This window comes from Cajanus cajan, chromosome 5, assembly GCF_000230855.2.
Source record: "Cajanus cajan strain Asha chromosome 5, NIPB_CcT2T_4, whole genome shotgun sequence".
NCBI classification, from domain to species: Eukaryota; Viridiplantae; Streptophyta; class Magnoliopsida; order Fabales; family Fabaceae; genus Cajanus; species Cajanus cajan.
In genome coordinates, this window is record NC_138521.1 from 62010043 (window position 1) to 62030337 (window position 20295).

Sequence of the window (20295 nt, forward strand, 5' to 3'; positions counted from 1 at the left end):
AAAACAAGATTCCTTATGTTATGTACATTCATTTCTATTTATATATACATTCTGTCAATTTATATATGAAAAATGCCCTAATTAATTATACGTGAATATCAAATTCAAAGTGTAACTTTCATCGCTGAAATATGGGCTTTAATCGATTCAGTATCAAATAGCCATTTTTAATCAACATGCCATTCAATCAACTTAGCAAAAGTAACCATTGTAAACCACCTTTATACTTAATCAACTGGAACCAAGTTATTTCAACTTATTTAATAGTAGTTTCAGAGTTTAATTTTTTTTTTTAAAAGGTAGAGTAAGCATTTAAAATTTTGTTGATTAATTGTTGTTCCACGTCAGATTTGTTTTTTGGTGTAGCATGTGGTAGGTACCAAAGGGAAGTAATGCAATATAAAAACCCCACTTCATCAGAAAGGAAGTGTGAAGCCCACAGACACTTTGAAAAAACACTGACACGTACATGTTATCCTGCAGCCACCATGAGCACCGTTACCGCCACCACACTCTGCAGAGACGAACCTGACTACGACAGCAGCTCCTCCTCCATCACGCTGCCGGAGTCCAGTCGGAGCTGGATGACCAACCTCAGCTTCGGCAGCCGCCGGCGCCGGAGCTCGGTCTCCGTGTGCTCCTCGAGCGCCGAGAGCCCACACGCGAAGCCGCACAAGGCGAACCAGGCTGCATGGGAGGCTATGCGGCGGCTCCGGCGCGACAAGGGGCAGGTGGGGCTGGACCACTTCCGGCTGCTGCGGCGGCTGGGGAGCGGCGACATCGGGAACGTGTACCTTTGCCAGATAAGGAACCCCGTGGTGGGGCTGCCGCAGTGCTTGTATGCGATGAAGGTGGTGGACAGAGAGGCTCTTGCCATTAGGAAGAAGCTCCAGAGAGCGGAGATGGAGAAGGAGATTCTGGCCATGCTTGATCACCCTTTCTTGCCTACTTTGTACACTGAGTTCGATGCCTCTCATTACTCTTGCTTGGTCATGGAGTTCTGCCCCGGTGGTGACTTGTATGCTGCTCGCCAACGCCAGCCAGGGAAGCGCTTTTCCATAACATCTGCTAAGTAAGCACTTTTTTAACTCTTTATATAACTATCTCACTTGCAAAACTCATTTTTAAGATAAGAACTTATTTATTATTTTACTTGTATGTTTTATTTTAACTATATTACTAGTTATTATCCGAAAATGACTTCATAGGTTCAACAATAATTATTATATCTTAAAATTTGAATTTAAATATAATTTAACTTTATAAAATTGACTATAGGGATGTTCTCTTTTTTATTTTAACCATATCTAATCGGTTATTTTAGCAACTTCCTAAAATAAGTGATTATATTTTAGCTTTTAAGGTCTATAGACAATGAGTTTTTGAACTAGTGCTAACTGATAAGAAAATGTTATGATTATATGAAGGTATACTAGCTAACGTAGGGGAAAATTTTGGAAAACGCTATACGCAGGTTCTATGCGGCTGAGACGCTATTGGCATTAGAGTATCTTCACATGATGGGCATAGTGTACAGGGATTTGAAGCCGGAGAATGTGCTTGTGAGGGAAGATGGGCACATTATGCTTTCGGATTTTGACCTTTCGCTGAAATGTGACGTTGTTCCGAAGCTGTTAAGGAGTAAGACTAGATTGGAACGCAGTATCAAGAGTACAAAGAGATCTGTGCCGGCCTGCACAGCCCCCATGCAGCCTGTGCTGTCATGTTTCTTGGCATCAAGCAGGAAAAAGAAAGCGACTGTGACAACAGTTATAAGGGAAAATGTTGAGGTGGAAGAGCATGATCCGGAGCTGGTGGCTGAGCCTATTGATGCCAAGTCCAAGTCATTTGTGGGAACACATGAGTACTTGGCACCAGAAGTGATCTTGGGGCAAGGACATGGGAGTGCAGTGGATTGGTGGACTTTTGGGGTGTTCTTGTATGAGATGTTATATGGGAGAACACCCTTCAAAGGAGAAAATAATGAGAAAACTTTAGTGAACATTTTGAAGCAGCCCTTGGCTTTCCCAAGAATTGCAGTTAGTAGCAGCAAGGAGTTTGAAGAGATGGTGAAAGTTCAAGACCTTATAAGCAAGCTGTTAGTGAAGAATCCCAATAAGAGAATCGGTAGCTGCATGGGTTCTGTTGAGATCAAGAGGCATGAGTTCTTCAAAGGTGTAAATTGGGCCTTAATTAGATCAGTTAGGCCCCCTGAGGTCCCTAGTGATATGAACAAAATTAGGAGTAGGGTTTTGCTACCAAAACTAAGCAAGACAGACAGGGATCAGCCTTATCAGCTTAGAACTCAGCATTTTGAATACTTCTAACTGCAAAATGTAAATAGTTTAATTAGGAAAAATAGGTTTTCCCGAAAATATGTGTTTGCCATTAAAGAAATTAAGGGTTCTTTCCCCCTTGTTTTCTGTTTTCTTTTTCTTTTTTCCTATGTACTGATGAAAGATTAGAAAATATATGTATAACTAAGGCACTATGCATTGAACTCACAGTTTATTCCTCATTATAATAATATTGTTATGTCTCTACCAATAAAATTATCAGTAGTTGAGGATTTGTAGGTGTAAAAAAGTGGGATCCCATAATTGTCCTAATGTGATTCTCATGAAAGGTTATGAAGTCATGTGATGACAATAATTACACTTCTCATTGATGAGAAAATTGCAGGGAAGAAAAGATAAAAATCACTTTATTTTAACAATACTTTATAACATTGTATACCTTTTCCCGTATGGCTATTTTCACATCTGCGCATTCACATGTCCTTTTCACCGAACGAAGAAAAGAAAGAAAAAGGAAATGTTTTATGGGGCTCTTGTTTTCTCGTTGTCTTTTGATTAAATTTGTAAAATGTAAATTGCAGTGATTATCTACTCCGCTTTATAATAAATTAAGGTTCTAAAAGCTCATTTAAGTTTTATGATTCGGTTACATTCCTTAAGGAGAGAGAAATGAATATATGTAACAGCCCTTAATTTCTCAAATCAAGGGTAATGAATGTCTGAATTAGTTAATAATAAAAATGGAGGAGATTTGGGAATGTGTTGCTAACAGTAATGATGAGGTGAGAGGGGAATAAAAGGATTGTAGGCAGTGTGGACCATTTTGAATGCAGTGAAAAATGACAGCAATAATTTCATCTCAACTGCTCAACATCTAAAACAAAGGAAACCAATTAAAATCCAAGAGGAATCCTTTTTCTTACCTGAAGTATCAATAAATCTAACATCTACTATGAGTCAGTGCATCATGGATGACAACCAAAACTCTGGTGCTCTCTTCCATGGCATCCCGAATAACAATGAACCATTCATTACGTACATGGAATCCCTTGGTATCTCTTTCTGCCTGTAGTGAAAAGAAAGAGATTATTTTCCTCTTTCGCGTAAAAGTTGGTCATTTTCACATTGTGATGACAAAAGAACATAAAACAATAGATCTGTATGATTTATCTGGTTACAATTTTGAATCATAAAGTACACTGTGACTTGGAAATATTTTATGTGGACGGATTTTATGTTATTAGTTTCACAATTAAATAATATTTTGTGAAAGAATTAAAAAAGAATCATAACATATACATACATACTAGCAATTAGTAGCAACAGAAACATGATGAAAAATGGAACCACACTCCTTTAACTAAAAAACTATGGTGGTGTGGTGTGGTGACTTTCTCCCTCCACAAAGGATAGGTTCCTAATTTGACCACTTACTCTGTGATTTAAGTGGTAACTTTTGCCATATATCTTAAAAAGAAGACAGAATAAGTCACCATATAGATTTGCATTCTAATGGAGTACAGCATTATAATGGGGAAGCATCAGCTTTTATCATGTCATTGATTCAGTTCTTTAAACATGAATGAGCTGTAAGATGTAAGTGTCCAAACATAGTCAAGTACTTAAATGACTTTTTCTCATTTTCTTTTTGGCCTTTTGTTTTCCTTTTAGAGGTTAGATCTTGGGGGCGAAGTGAGTGAGGATGGAGAAGATTATATCAGTGGTTGTTTTTGTGACACCTCATGGCTGAGGTTCAATTTCGTGCCTTTGAAGGTTGTTGATTAACGGTAGTAATAGTATGAAGTTCATCAGAGCCAAAATTGGCTTGGCCACCAATTTCAATTTTTTTCCTTATCATGAGACTTCCTTTTTTTTTTTTTAATTATCAGTAGCTTTGTTTGTGAACATTTTATTGGATAAAATAATTTGTTCAATAAATATAATTATGATTTCAGTATCTGAACAGAAAATGACAAAATAAACCCTGTTTTCATTGATAAAATTCTGGACTGATACACTGTACTCTCAGAGATGACATGTCTGTTAGCAGATACAGACCCCAAGGGGGATTGCTCCGGTGCCCTTTTATTTGAAGGGGTTTTGGTGCCCCTCAGTACAAAAGTTAGGTTTTTAGGGGCAATAAGGTAAATTGATAGCCTTTGGTCAATTTATCAATTTACCTTATTGCCCCTAAAAACCCAACTTTTATACTGAGGGACACTAAAACCCCTTCAAATAAGAGGGCACCTGAGCAATAGCCCCAAGTTACAGACAATGTCGTCCAATTGCAGACACACATATTGGTAACTCTCTACCCTCTCCTTCAGCACAGAATAGAAAATCTCAACTTTCATCAAATTACTAGAGAGAAAGAAAAAAAAAGTAATCATGCTTTTAATGTCAATCAGATGTGTTATGTGAAAAAGCTTAATTATGTTGGAGCCATTATAACAATCCAACCCAACTAATGTGATTTGATAGTTCTTTTTCTTTATTGGATCTCCCTCGTTACTTGCGATCTCTCCCTAGGTAGGTATCACCTTCACTTTTTTAACATGTATATCAACGTACTGAAATTTTTTCTTGTTTTATTCCCTGCAAAACTGAAGCTTATACAGGTCAGAACTATTTGGTGACATAAGCATTGGCAAAAATTTAACTTGAATTTTCAGCTGCAACTAAGACTAATTAAAATGGGACTTTTATGTATCTAATGCTTTCTATGTTTAGTTTGAGTGGTGTTCGCTTCTCACTCAAATTCAATTAAAATGCAGAATCATTAACAATTAAGTGTGGTAATAAAGGTAACACACTTTTAAGAAAAAGGTTTAGAGTTAATTTAAATTCTATAAAGCTAATTATTAAAAGAGTCTCCTAATCGAAACAGATTTGAAACACTAATTTCACAAGTGAATGGATGATTGATGACAAACAGTTAAAGTGTACAGGGGAATTATTTTTTATATAACGTTTAATATATTACTAATTTTATCAATTTTTTAAAGAATTTTTAAATAAGTAAAACCACTAGGATTAATCTAGTGGTGGAAATTAGAGTAATGTGTACACATTTTTAAGTTCAAACCTAAATATTATCATTATAATTTCAATAAATATAAAAAAAAATTAAATTCCTAAACTGAAAATAACTTATAATTGAATTCTTAATCTTTCATAATTTTTACAATTAGATCTTTGGAGTTAGTAAAAAATGTTACAAATTGTTATTTTGTGATGATTTCAAGCTACCATTAATTAATTACATAGACTCAATTAAAAAAATTATAGATGATCTAAAACTCGATTATATATTTTTTAAATTAATTAGAGGCCGAATTAAAAAACTTCCAAAAAAAAACTGACTTATACTATGATATTAAACCTTTATATAAAAAGGAAATAACACATAAAAAGGGCTTTAATTGTTTTTTTAACCAACTATAAAAATATGAGAAAGATGTGCTAAATAAAAACTTTAGTCACATTTTCAATACTAATTTTTTTCTTCTATTTTTTTAATAAGAGGTATAATTTTTCTTCATCAGATCAACTTTTATAAGAATAAAACATTATTTTCAATCACAATTCCATGTTGAAGTTAAAAAATTTATGCAAATTTTACATATCTCCTATTTTTGCTAAGAAAGATGTTATAATATCTGGACCAAAGTTTGTTTCTGTCCTAATCTTTTTACTCCTTCTTGGTTCACATATATCAACATTTTGCACATGATTGAGAATAGAAATAGAAGTAACAACATCATCCATAAAATTCAATTTTTCTAGGAAAAACATGCTTAAAAAATTCAGCATCTCAAGATTCTAATATAGAATTATTATTGAAGCACATGAATCTATATGCAACACTATCTTGGGCATAACCAATAAAAATGGTATCGATTGTTTTAGAACGAATATATGTTCTTTTGAAACTTGGTAGTCCAACTTTAGCCAAGCACCTCCACATTTATAAGAAATTAAGGTTGGGAGGATGACTTTTCCATAAGACATTGTTCAAGGCCAAGGTTTTACCATTATTGAGTTTGAGAAGAATTTTTCCCTAACCTCACACTCTAATATTAGAAGAGTTTCCCGTGTAAATAATTATTTCATCAGCATTTTCCTCAAACTCTTGAAACAACCTCTTGCTTGCACAAACGTGTCTTATAACTCTTGTGTCTAATATCCAATCAATTGCATTGTTGACCAAATTTTCTTCTACTACTGTAGCAATGACTTCCTCATCTTCAACCAAGTTTGCTTGAGGTTTTGGCTTTGATTGATAACCAACAATTTGTCATTTGTTATTGCTATTGGGTGCATTCTTGCAAAAATGGCATTGATATGCTTTGTGTCCATTTTTCTCACACACAAAACAAGTCATCTTATTTTTATGGACCTTACCATAGTACTTGTTGAACAACTTCTTGTCCTTGTTTTATGTACTTTTCTTTGTTATTGTATTTCTTTGAATTTTTTTCCTCACTAAAGTATCAGCAGGTTCAACAAGATTAGCATTAGAAAAATTAATAGGGGTAGAAAGAGACTTATACTTGATATGATTTGCTTCTTATACCTCATATAGCTAATGAGTTATTGTAGGGTGAAGTCTTTCTTCTTGTGTTTTAAATGGTTTATGAACTCATTTCAATAAGGGGGAAATTTTTTGAGCAAGACGTTTGCTTGTAGTAGCTCACACATTTTCATGCCATCATTTAGAACATCAACAACCATATTCGTGCACTTGCTCATTATTGGTTTTCATCGACCATTTGAAATTGTAACCATTTGCAAGTAACGTACTTACGAGTACCAACATCATCCACTCCATATTTCTTTTTAAGTGTCTCCTAAATAGATTTTGTAGACTTGTTTAACACAAAGAGATCAAAAAGATTATTAGGTATTGATTAAGAAGATGACCACATATCAATTTGTTATATTTTTCTTGGTGATCGGATGCCTTGATTGTGGCTTTCACATCTTCATTACTTCCCTCAAAAGAATGGTAGGTGCATCTTTGAATAAAACATAGTCAATCTCGAGTTGCTTAAAGAAGATGAGCAATCTTTGTGACCATCGCTTGTAGTTTCTTCCATCAAATGGCTTGCGCTTAGACATATCAAGCAATGTTTTATTGTGCAAGAAAGCCATTATAAAGAATTTTGCTTTTAGATTGACGAAATTAATTATAGGAGAATAAAAGTTGTGTCAGGACAAGAACCACTATCCTGAAAGCAAATTTTTGGTGGACCTCCGTGCAACCAAATAATCGATTTGCTCCCCAAGGTTAATACAATGACGTGTTCAAACGCTTGCACTTGAGGTCAAATACATTAGGACCTCACAAACAATACTAAAAAAATTATTGAAAGAAAAGATGAAGTGTAAATAATAATTTTATTACTTTTACGGTGTAATATTTATACCTTTTATAAAGTAAAATATTAGACCATTGACATTCCATTAAAGATAGGCAAAAACTATAAAAATAATATTTTGAATGCTCTTGAATGACTATTAAAGCCACAGATAAAAAAATTAAAGTAAAACAAATGTTGCCAACATTCATAAAATTAAGTCATTATGATTCAACGAAAAAAAGATTAAATGTCATTATACTAATACAAGCAACTAGTCTTTACCTTCAAAAATCTTCTCAATACTAAAGGATCGAGGCACCAATACATTTTTCTGTTTAATTCATTTCCTTATCCACATGACCATGCAATGACAATGACAAATATATGCTTTGATGGTGGCGTGTCACATTAGAGAATGCAACGTGTCATTGATTTTATAAGTTGTTACTACTAAATGACAAATGCAAAGATTAAGGTTTTCTTGTCCTATTAGTTTTTGTGGTCAATGAAAATTGTAGTTCACATTACAAAATTAACTCATGGTTTTGAGTTGTGATCTAACTCGAACAAGTTTAGGTTTTGGGTTGACATGCTCAATGAGGTAACATTTGTAGTTGGGTTAGTAGGAGGAGAAAATAAAAGATTTGCAAGAGTAGTATTGATGAGGGCTTTAATTTTCTTTCTTCTTTATACAATTTTATTTTGTAACATCTCCAACTTTTTTTTTTTTTGGCTTTCAACGAAAAATAAAAATATAAAAAAAAAATATATCTTAATCTTTGAACTTTTGTCAAATATTGTTTTTAGTTATTAAATAATTTTTCTTTAAGTTTTTTTTTCATGAACAAAAAATCTGATGTCAAGGATATAAAATATTAATGAGAAAAGAAATTAAAAACTAAAAGTTACAAACAACAAAAAATTAAGAACAAAAATGAGTAAAACAAACTTATTCAAAAAAATTAAAATAAACTTTGACAAAAATTTAGAAACTAAAAATATATATAATCCAAAAATACATTCATCTTAGTCTTTGCACGAGATCAGTAACATGGACCATGGACGTTGAACAACTAACTCATGTATTATATTTATTTTCTGTTAATCTAATGTTACCCTTTATACATAGAGCTATCAAAATGGGTCACAATTCGTGAGTTAATTCATTTTATCACACGTTCGAGTCGGATTGAATTATTTTTTTTTTACAAATTTTAATATTGTTGAAAATTCAATCTAGCCCACTAAGAACCTAACTCACCTAAGTTGAACCCGTGGTGAGTCGGGCTGAGTCATGAGTCCACTCAGAAAAAAAATATAAAAATCTACGACCCATTCATGCAAAAAAAATAAATTAAAAACCCACAGCCCACTCACAAAAAAAAATTAAAAACTCATAGTCCACTTATTCATTCAGTGAAATATCACATAAGGAGGGTTATTTACCGCCGAGACTCATTTTTGTGGGAGAAAAAGAAAAGAAATTAGAAAGAAAAAAAAGAGCAAATTGTGTGGCTGGACATTGAAGAAAAAAAAGATTTGACTAGACAAATATTTAAAAAAAATATGGTTGGACATTAAAAAAATAGACTTTTTAAAAATGTTTTTAAAATTAAGTGGGTTAATCTATTTAACCCACTAACCCGTAGTGGATCGAATTGAACTCATTTTTTGTTAGCTCACTAGAAGGTAAGTCAAATTGAATTGACTCACTTGTTAGTCAACCCATAATGAATCAAATCGAATGACCCATTTTGACTGCTTTTTTTTACACATCTAAAAAATCATGTTGTAAGAACAATACTCACATATATAAATATGTGGAAATAACCACCATATTATATATTATATTTTGTAATTACGTTTTAAATTATGAGAATAGATTATAATAAATATTCATTAAGAATATTATTTCACCATTTACAGTAGTTTTATCTTGCTTAAAATTAACAATAGTATTTTAAATAAAAAATACTCGTGCTTTCTAAATAAAATAAAATTATGAGAATAAAGTGAATCTGTCCCTGAATGCTAGGCTACATATGGTTTCCACTTTCAACCTAAAGCTTGATGAATAATTGGTAGATAGAATAACGGTGGATATTCAATTAATTTTGCCATGTGAATTTATACACATGCTCATTTCACGTTCCCAAACCTATTTACCTATGACCCTATACAACAGCATAAACCTGTCATGGCATCATCTCCTTGAGTAATTAATTATATTAAAAGTTTAAATTGTTTATTAAAGTTTAAATTGTTAAATGAATAAACATGAGTAGATTTACTTTCTCTTTTGTTAGAGTTCAATGAACTTGAGAACTGTACTCACAATGATGGAAACACATTACAAAGAAAATGATAGACACAATATTATAGTTGGATACCTTTTGTCTACATTTTAAAAAATAAAATTCAACAAATCGTATTTGTTATTTCACAAAAGGTTTTGAGAAAACATAAAATCTCTTTGTCAAATATGTCTTACCCTACAAATCTGAAAATCTTGTTACTCAAGTTATTAAATATAACACAAGAGACTCTTCACTAGCTAGCTACTAGAGAAATATCTTACAGAACTACTATATTTCTCACTCTTTTCTTGAACTTAAGTTGTTTCCACCTATTTAAACAAGATTTCTTTTATTTAGTAGTGGTGTCCTGTGCTTAATTTTCTCCGAAAGTAATATCATACGACAAATAATTTCAAACTCTTTTCTTAGATTCAAAAGAATCAACATCTTTAAACAAGACTTGTTTTATATTATATATGGATATTCATGAATCTGTTTGATTTGAATTTAAAATAAAATAATGTCTAAATTAATCAATTTAATCTTGAATGAAATGTATATTATTATTTTAAAAATGTAAAAAAAATACATAATTTTGTTTAAAAATTTAAATATAATTTCATTATTAAAAGGGTGTAAATAATATATTGAAATATAAATAAAAAGAGTAATGGTGGATCTCTGTTGATGCACAGTTGAGAATGTCTGAAGAGTCCAAGGGACATTTGATCTTTATCGTAGGAAAGCCCAAACTCAAACATCTGATTAAATCATTAACTTAAATTCGTTTCACTGTTAATTCCAAATTAAATATAAAATGGGTCACCGCAGCTATGGAATAGCTTCCTGTTGCAGATGGCCACAAATTTACCTTATATCATATGTAATATATTCTGCCCCACCTATTTAGTATTTATTGGTCTTTACTTATCATCTTTTGGTTTCTCGATGAGCATTTAAATATAAAAAGACTGTAGGTGTAGGTGCATGTGTCTTCTTAATTCTTAAACATGGTTGAAAACTTCATCTCCAGAAATACACACGTCATTATCCGTTGAACATGAAATGCATGTACCCTAAAAGAGACAAAAATAAAATAATTCATATAAAATGCTAGTTAATACTTCACTCTTTCGGTACATTTTTATGTTATTTATTCGATGAAATTTTGTACTGAGAAACTTGATTTCAAGAATATTTGAAATATATAAAGATTAAATATGAATATTTTAAAATATAGATATTTAGTTTCAAATTTTTAAAATATAAAATTTTGGAACATTTATTAACTATTCAATTTTAACTTTTAGTTGTAATTAAGTGACGTCATATTTAACTACATGACATCTAAAAATTTAAAAAATATAAACAAGATTTTTATTAATAAAATAATATCAATAATTCATAAAAATAGAAATAGGTGAAAATATTTTAGGTTATTTTTTTAATTTTTATTTCTATTTGATTTGTCACTTAAGTGTTGATAGTTTATTAAATAACGTTAAAATAAAAAATTAGGACTAAAATTGAGGATCAACAAAAATAGAGGGATCAAATATATAATTTAACCTTTAATAAATAAAATGTGGTTAAAAATAATCATACAAAAATTAGAGACTAAAAATAATAATTTTAATTTTAAAAAATTAAAAAAAAAAGAAAAAAATTATAAGGACTAAAATAAAAATCAACTAATTTTATAAGAATTAATAACATTTTTAAGTCTTTTTATTTTATTGTCATTCAAATTTTAATTTGTAATTTTTTAATTTTTAAAGTGAGATAACATCTTATTCTAATATAAGTGCTTAAAAAATGTTACATACAAGTACTTTAAAATTATATAAATACTTGTTAATATATATATATGTAACAATTTATTAAATTTTAAACACTTATAATATAAATTTTATTTATAAGAAATTATTAAATAAAATATTAAATAAATTTTTTTTATCTAAATAAATCTTAAATTTAATACTTATTATTTACATTTATTTATTAACATAATCCTAAAATCACTTTTATTTTAAAAGCCCTTATAAAATTAGAAAAATAATAATTTTCTTGAATAAGTCACTCACCAGGATTTACAGGTTAAACTCATAAAATTTACAAACTTAATTTTTCTTATAATTATACAAAATTTTAAAAAATAATTTCATTAATTGTGCAAGCCTCAGACTTCATGTTCCGGTCCACCGAGTTCATATACTCACCGTTAATTTTAGTTTACCCTTCTCTAATTTGTACTCTCACCGCTAGCTTTTAAAATGTCTTCTAATATACTTTTAAATCCCTTATAGTGTGTTTGGATAAAGAATTTTACAAATTTAAGAAATTTTAAATTCTTAGTATTTGAATTACTTTGATTTCAATTTCTATCATTCTTAAAATATTTTGTTTGGATAAGTCAATTCAAATTTTTTAAATTTTAAATTATTAAGTTGAATATGATAATTTGATTCCATCATAGTAAAATTGGTTTTAAAAATATATTTATATGTTGAAATTTTTAAATTAAATTTTATAAAAATAAATATTAATCCATTTTAAATATTTAATAATTTTAAAAATTAATATTAGATAATATTTAATAATTTTAAAAATTAATATAAGATAATATTTAATAATTTTAAAAATATTTTTGAATATCCAATAATTAAAAGAATGAAGAGATAAGATAAAATATATAGGTGAAATAAGAAAAATAAAATTGAGAAATTTCAAATTCTCCCACTTTTGAGAGAATTTGAAATTATACTATTTTAAGGAATTTCACAAATACTTGAATTTCAAATTCTTTGTAAATTCCTCATCCAAACAAAGCATTTCACTTCAAGGAATTTCTTCAAATAAATGAATTACCCTATATAAATTCTTCATCCAAACACACTATTACTTTCTTGCAAATTTGCGAATTAAATGGAAATTAAATCTTTTAAGTTGAAATTATTTATGGATACAAACACGTGTTGTGTTCGTAATTTCTTTATAAAAAAGATAAGGCATGATTATTGAATATCAATTTTTTCATATACATTTTCTGGGCACTATAATAATATATATTTAAATATTGGAAAGTGACGATGTGATGGACAGAATAATGATGTTCGTGCTTGACAGAATCAAAGTTAATTGCAGAGACAGCAGAAGAAAGAGCAATTTTTTTAAAAAAATGAATTAGATTTTTTTAATATAAATTAGATCAATTAAATTTTTTTTACATATATTATGAGTTGGAGGCAGAACTTAATTTGCGAAAACCATGTACGGTTTGTGTGAGTGCGATTGCCTGCATTATTGCACGTGTTGAGTTGTACACGTGTTGCAATCTCAGCAACGTGCCAGATACACTCCGACAGAACCAATGGGACTAGACCCTTTAACCATGCTATTATCGTTTTCCTTTCAATTATCTTTTTCAATATTTGGTTGTTGGGATCAATGTGTCACTCATCTTGCCCATGGTTTTTCGCCATCTTCTGCCTAAACCACCACCTTCTACACTACCCTTTTGCAAAAAATAGATAACGCAATTTTTCTTTTATCTTTCTAAACTGAAGCAAGTAAACAAACGTGAATAAGAGATAGAGGATTAGGGTAATATTATTTTTTTTATTGATTTTTATGATACACGAGTGACCAGTGGATAATGTAAGTGCGCCAAGGCAGCTGTTGTTGCTAGCATTGTCACTGCTATTCCAACTGTAACTACTCCTTCCACCTACATTTAAAATAAGATTTAAGTAGAGATGTAAAAAGTAATTAAATGGAATTATATATATATGCAGTTGGCTAGTGTAAGGATGGTACCTTGGGCAAGAGCCAATCTGAATCGCACAGCTCAAGCTCTCATAATATCCACAGGTAATGACTCATCCACAATGGTTACAATTAGAGTCATTGTTGAAATTAGTGATCTAAGTTTCATATATATATATATATTATGTTAGCAGTGGCGGGAGCAGCATATTTCATAGTAGCTGACAAAACCGTTTTGGCAATTGCAAGAAAGAACTCCTTCAACCCACCCTCCAATGCATGAATTCCTAATGGGTATTCTTGGATGTTGGATTCGGCTGCACTAAACTACATTCAACCCAATCATCCAACTTATCATATATGTATATATATTTATAATAAGAAGCGTTGCATTTCAATACTGACTATGTACCAATGATCAGTTAATTATATGATGCAAATCATTATTCACCCTGCTTCTAGTGCTATTATGTTATGTAGTATACACCGTTGAACAAATAGATAATGTTTCACCAGCAGTCATTGCATTTGCATGAGCAAAAGCCTTCTTTGAAATGGTGAAAACGGTTTCCACAAACACCGAGATTCTTCACGATCTTAATTGCAGTCACCGGTTTTGTGCTTATTAAAAATACTCATTTTAAGATTCTTTCGTGCTTAATTATATTTTTCTTTCTTTTATTTTATTTATTGAATTTATTTTATTATTTTATCTTTTAAAATATTTATTTTGATTCTTTATTTCTTAAATTTGGACCAATTTAATCCTTTTAAACCAATGATTGTTTTCAATTTCAAAGATATAATTTTTTGATCATTTTTTAGTTTATCTAAATTTTGAAATTTATTTCATATTCATTTATATGAAAATTATTGTATGCAACTAAAATTTACATAAAAAAGTGTTACAAATATATATTATGAAAATTACATAAAAATAAATTAAAAAAATTTTAAAAAATAATTTCATATTATTTTTTAATTGTTTATAAGACATAATTTTTTCTATGTTTATAATGTTTTGGATGTAAACATCAATTGAATTTCATAATTTTTATATGATTAAATTTAATGTAATTTTATATGATTAAATTTAATGTTATAAGTTTTATGTCATGAATTAATTAAAAATTCATTTAAAATTATGTTGTAAAATTAAAAAATTATTATTTTAAAAAGATAAAATTATCTAAATATAAAGACAAAGAACCAAAATAAATAGTTCAATAAATAAAGAATTAAAATAAATTTTAAAAACAAAATAAAAGACCACAAATATAATTCAACTTACCCACTACTGTTTTGTTAATTAACTTTTTTATTCTGTAATAAATGAATGTCAAATAATCAAAACTTGTATAGGAAATAAATTGTTAAGTTAGAATAAAAATATTTACTTGCACATCAATCGGTTGACCCGGTTGATTTTACTAATAAATTTTTACGTTTTATTTCAACATATTAATTTATTATTTTTAAATAATTATTTACAAATATTTAAAATATTTTTTAAAAAAATAATTATAAATTTTAGTATATAAAAATAGACATTTATTTTATGTATTATACAAATAAAAATATTAAATTAAATTAAAAATCATGTAAATAAAAGTTATATTTTTTAGTTTTTCTCTTAGTTTTTATGAATAGGTGTAAATAGGAAAAAATAACGGTTTAAAAACTGAAATATATAGTTCAAAATTAAATGTGAAAGAAATCCTAAATTTTTGTGTAACTAGTATATTAGTGTGTATAATGTACAAACATGTTTATTATATATAATTAAATTTTATGATAAATTATTTTTTATTTATTGATAATTTATTTTAAAATATTAATATTTAATTTATAAATAATTATAATAATAAAAATTGAATTAAATAAGAAGTTAAAAAGAAATCTTACAAACTTTTTTATTCAATAAAACTTCCTAAAATCATTCTTTGTGCAAGGTATAAATTCATATTTAATATATAAGAGTTGAATAATTTAATAAAATGGCAAATTTAATTAAAAACATTTTAAATAAATGTAAATAAATACGAGTAATTTCGTTTATTAAAAAGTAATTATCATGTATTATTGTCTAGTCAGTATCAACGTACTAATGAACTGTAATGATATTAGTTGGTGAATAATTTAATTACAAAACTTGTAAATTATATGATTTTTTTAATGTTTTTAACTATAGGGATCTAATTAAATATTTTTTTAAAAAAATTATAGGAATTAATATACATATTAATTCAATCTACTTATTAATTGATGTTATTGATGAATTATTTTAACAAATACCTTAAAAAATGGTATTTTTTTTTATAAAGTATTATTTATTATATTTAACAAATATAACATTAAAAAATGTATATCAAATATTCAATTTATAAATAAACTCTTTCTCACCTAAGGTTGTAGTATATTCTAACGGTTGAGTTGTTTGTCAATTAAAGTAACACGTGAGCTAACTTCAGAATATCGTGAGACAATTTGATTCATATATAGTGTGAGCATTAAAGCATTGAGGATCTTATAAAACACAAAAAAAGGTTATTTTAAAAATTTATTATTAAATAAAATATAATTATTAAAAAATTCAATACTTATATATTTATATATATATATATATATTAATTTATATTATATATATATATATATATATAATTTTGTGTGTATATATATGTGTATATATTTAATTTTTTATTTATCATTTTAATAAATTATTTTAAATTTAATTATATATCATACACATTTTTCATCAATTGAATGAATGACAATAACTAAATATGTTTAAATATATATTTTAATTAAAAATATATTCTAAAATTTTATAATGAATATTCTTTGATGATGTTAAATTAAATATTTTAATATAATAGAAGAGTGATAATATAAATACTCATATCTCTAAGAGATAAAAGTATAATTTATCTTACATTTTAACGTACAAAGGAATGATAATGTAATATTTACATCTCTTAAAAGAAGAAATTATAATTTATATTAGCAACATTAAGTCAAATGAATCAAGTATTACATATTTTAACATAAGAGAGAAAAAAAAATGTAATATTCTTATCTTTTACACGAAGATAATGTAATTTACTCTAAATTTAGTCTAAACTTTATACTTGTATTTTTTAACTAGGAATCAAGATTGGATTCTCATGTTAACATAAACTTGTAATTGTATATATCACTTTAATTTTAAAATGAATCGACAATATAGAAGAGAATTGTACCACTTGTGATGGAGCTACTTGGAGGAGATTGAAGTTCCTTCAAGCTCTCCATGCTTAGGACCGAAAATGCTCTTGAGTTGACCTTGAAAGAGATCCGAAACTCCTTGAAGAAAGCTCCAATGGAGTAGAAGTCTTTGAAGATGATTCGGTTCTCCTTAGCTTGTTGTAGAAGCTTGAGGAACCAAGACAAAGTTTGAATAAACTTTGAGGGAAACCTAGAGTGGAAGTTCTCTACGGTTTAGGGACTCTTGAGTTGAGAGAAATCTGAAGATTTAATCTCATTTATGTTCAAAAGTGTCTTACAAAGTGTAGAAATCAAATATATAGGGAGAGGTAGCTTGTAGGAGAAGCTAACCTTAACCATGGTTCACTAGGAACCATGGTAGGATTAACTTAAACTCCCACGGTTTAGCTAGCTTCTAGGAGAAGCTAACCTTGACCATGGTTCACTTAAGAACCATGGTAAGGTAAGCTTAACCTCCCTTGGTTTAGAAGCTTGCAAGACAAGCTTCAAAACCAAGAGGTGAAGCTTGAGAAATTCGGCCAAGGAGAAGCATATGAGCTAGGCGGCTTTGGACAAAAATGGCTCCATGATTTAATTTGAAAAACTTTGATTTGGTTTAGTTAGGTTCATCATATGATGATGAGACCTAGCTAAATCAAATCTATGAAAAATTAGGAGCAAAATGAGTCCAATATGCAAAATTTTGCCTAGGCCCAATTCAGGCCCAATTTCTAAGCACACCCTCAAGCATTGCTAAATGTCACCCCCCTTTTCCCTACTGAAAAAATATAAAATGAATGTATCATCTAGGGAGGTTAAATGGAGCTAAACTCTCCAAGTAACCTACCCTAAAAACAATATACACATAATAGGAAAAAGCAAATAAAGTGCCTCTCAAATACAAAGGCAAAAATAACCTATACAATAGACTATGTATAAACTGTACAATATGAACAAATAGAACTAGGCCTTCTCTTCATGATAGAGCATTCCAAGTGAAGATTATCTTGGGCCTAACAAGCTCATTAGTCTTCTCAAGATCCAGCTCTTCCTGTATCCTCCTAGCCATAGCTCTGGTCACTGGGCCCTTGGCCCATGGTCTATCAACTTGGTTATAAAAAAGCACTCATTAAATAATTGATGATAGAGGATCACTCTTGAAGACTATAAGACTTTTGACAAGATATATGATTAGGAGGTTAGAAAAAGTTACTAAAAATGATGTGTTTCTTAAACCTGTGTTTATCATGAACATATATTCTCCTTTGAAAAATACAAAAAAAAAATGACAAGGCCAAATGTTCTAAATTTTCTTTGTTTTATACTATTGTTTTTCACACTTTTTTTTCTTTTAACTTTTTCTTTTGTTTCTTTTTTTCTTTTGGTTGTCTTCCTAGCTCTTTCTTTGTCTTTTTTTTAATACTAAATATGAGCACTATAATGCAGTCCATGTGTAAAATTAAAATCCTAAAAATGTGAAGATACTAAAAATATAACAAATTAAGGAAGTACTCCTACAAGCTAAGGCATCTTGCTTGAGGTACCCTATATAACCTAGATGTCTACAAGAAAACAAAGTGAACATAACAAGGAAACTTCCTAGACAATCCTTGATCATATTATTTGGTATATACAAAACAGAAGATGGTGTAAAGAAGAGTTTAGAAAACTCATATAATCTAATTTTTTCTTAAAAGGAAGTAGTCAAATTAATTTCATAAAAGTTTGAATTTTTCTTAAGATAAAAAAAAAAAAGATATCATGAGATGTATCTAATAAACAATATAAATCAAATATTGTGTGCTTTATTAGAATAATTAAAGTAGAAGGAGTTTTACACAGACAAAGACTGTCTACTTTAAGTACTACCAAAGTAGTAACATAAGAATTAAAACTAAATGAAGTCTATTTCTTCTTCACTAAACTAAGAACTTGAAATCATTTTTTTTTGAAAAATATTTAGTTTTTGGATCTTAAGTTCTAAATTCATGATAGTAGTAGAAGAAGAACTAGAATCTTTGTAAAGAATTTTTTTTTAATCATTTTTAATAAAAAAATAACTTTTTCTTATTACAAGATTTGTTTTGGAGACAATGGATTTTTTGAAATTCTTCATCATTGAAAGTGATTTCAAAGGTTTATTCATCATTGAAAGTGATTTGTTGAGGAGACAATGGATTTTCCTCTATCTAATTTCTCCTAAAATTTCCACAGAATTATTATTCCAATAATATTATTTTAATATAATTTTAATATCTATGTAGTACATCATAATATTATATATTGTACAAGCGGCGGATCAATAGTCAAACTTGAGTGAGGAAATCGCATAAGAGAAAGCAACTCAAGGTTAGCTGAGATGTCGACGCTCTACTATACCAACCAAAACCATGTACTCCCTTTACCACAACTACACACATCCTTAATGTGAGTGCGATTGCTTGCATCATTATCGTTTTTATCAAATTGTTCAAGTTTCTATGAAAAAATTTCCTGCATTATTGACACGTGTTGCAATCTAAGCAACGAAACAGGTGCTCTCGGACATATCCTATGGAGCAATCTACATGCTAACCCACCCGAAAATTTATTATATAATTTAGGATCATTATGTGGCAATTATTCTGATCCATTTTTAAATAACACGTACTTAAATTTCTAAATTTACAAGAAAGAATCAATAAAAATTCACAAATAGAAATCGATCGATCTGAAAAATATGGAAATCTCGGTTGATGTAATAATTTCCGAACCCACCGACACGTATCATGGTATACTATGAATTATAATATTGACTTCTGTGCCAAGTGCTTCCTTTCTGCTATGTTTTATGATGGTTTACATATCTGGTTATTGGGATCCATGCCCACGGTTTTTGGTCATCTTCAGTCTAAACAACCAGCTTCTACTCTTGCCATTGTTAATAAAAGATAAAGGAAATATTTTCTTTATTTTACTAAAATGTGGCAAAATAAACAGAGACACAGGATCAGGGGTGAGGGGTCAAAAGAAAGTATAATTTTCCTTTAATGGATCTTTACGTCACACGTGGTAAGGACACATTATTTGTTTCCTTCCTGCATTGTATTATACAAGGTCAGGAACCACGTGCACGAATTTGGATAAAACTAATTTCAGGTACATTCATTTTCACCTTATAAAAAATAAAGTAGTATTTTGTTTAGGGAACAGAAAAAGCATCAAACGACCGAAACCGAAACCCAAGTGAAAACTAGTGTCTGAGACGGTGGATTTCATTTTTGAAACCATCAAACTACCCCCCTGCCATAGTTTTATGATTTATTTTCTTCACCAAATCCAAGTATAAAT

The 20295-nt window shown here is 29.1% G+C and overlaps 1 protein-coding gene and 1 long non-coding RNA gene across 2 annotated transcripts; one reads left to right on the forward strand and one right to left on the reverse strand.

Moving 5' to 3' along the window:
* The first annotated feature begins 377 nt into the window (after positions 1-377).
* On the forward strand, positions 378-2506 carry PID2 (AGC (cAMP-dependent, cGMP-dependent and protein kinase C) kinase family protein). Its single transcript, XM_020376005.3, has 2 exons — positions 378-1072; positions 1475-2506. The coding sequence occupies exons 1-2, from the start codon at positions 393-395 to the stop codon at positions 2325-2327; spliced, it is 1533 nt and encodes a 510-aa protein (XP_020231594.3). The 5' UTR covers positions 378-392; the 3' UTR covers positions 2328-2506.
* An 11044-nt stretch (positions 2507-13550) lies between these two features.
* On the reverse strand, positions 13551-17751 carry LOC145958410 (uncharacterized). The gene is made up of 3 exons (XR_014434180.1): positions 16962-17751; positions 13774-14049; positions 13551-13684 (listed from the first exon to the last, which is right to left on the reverse strand). It is a non-coding gene; the product is annotated as an uncharacterized LOC145958410 (long non-coding RNA).
* Between the last annotated feature and the right edge of the window lie 2544 nt (positions 17752-20295).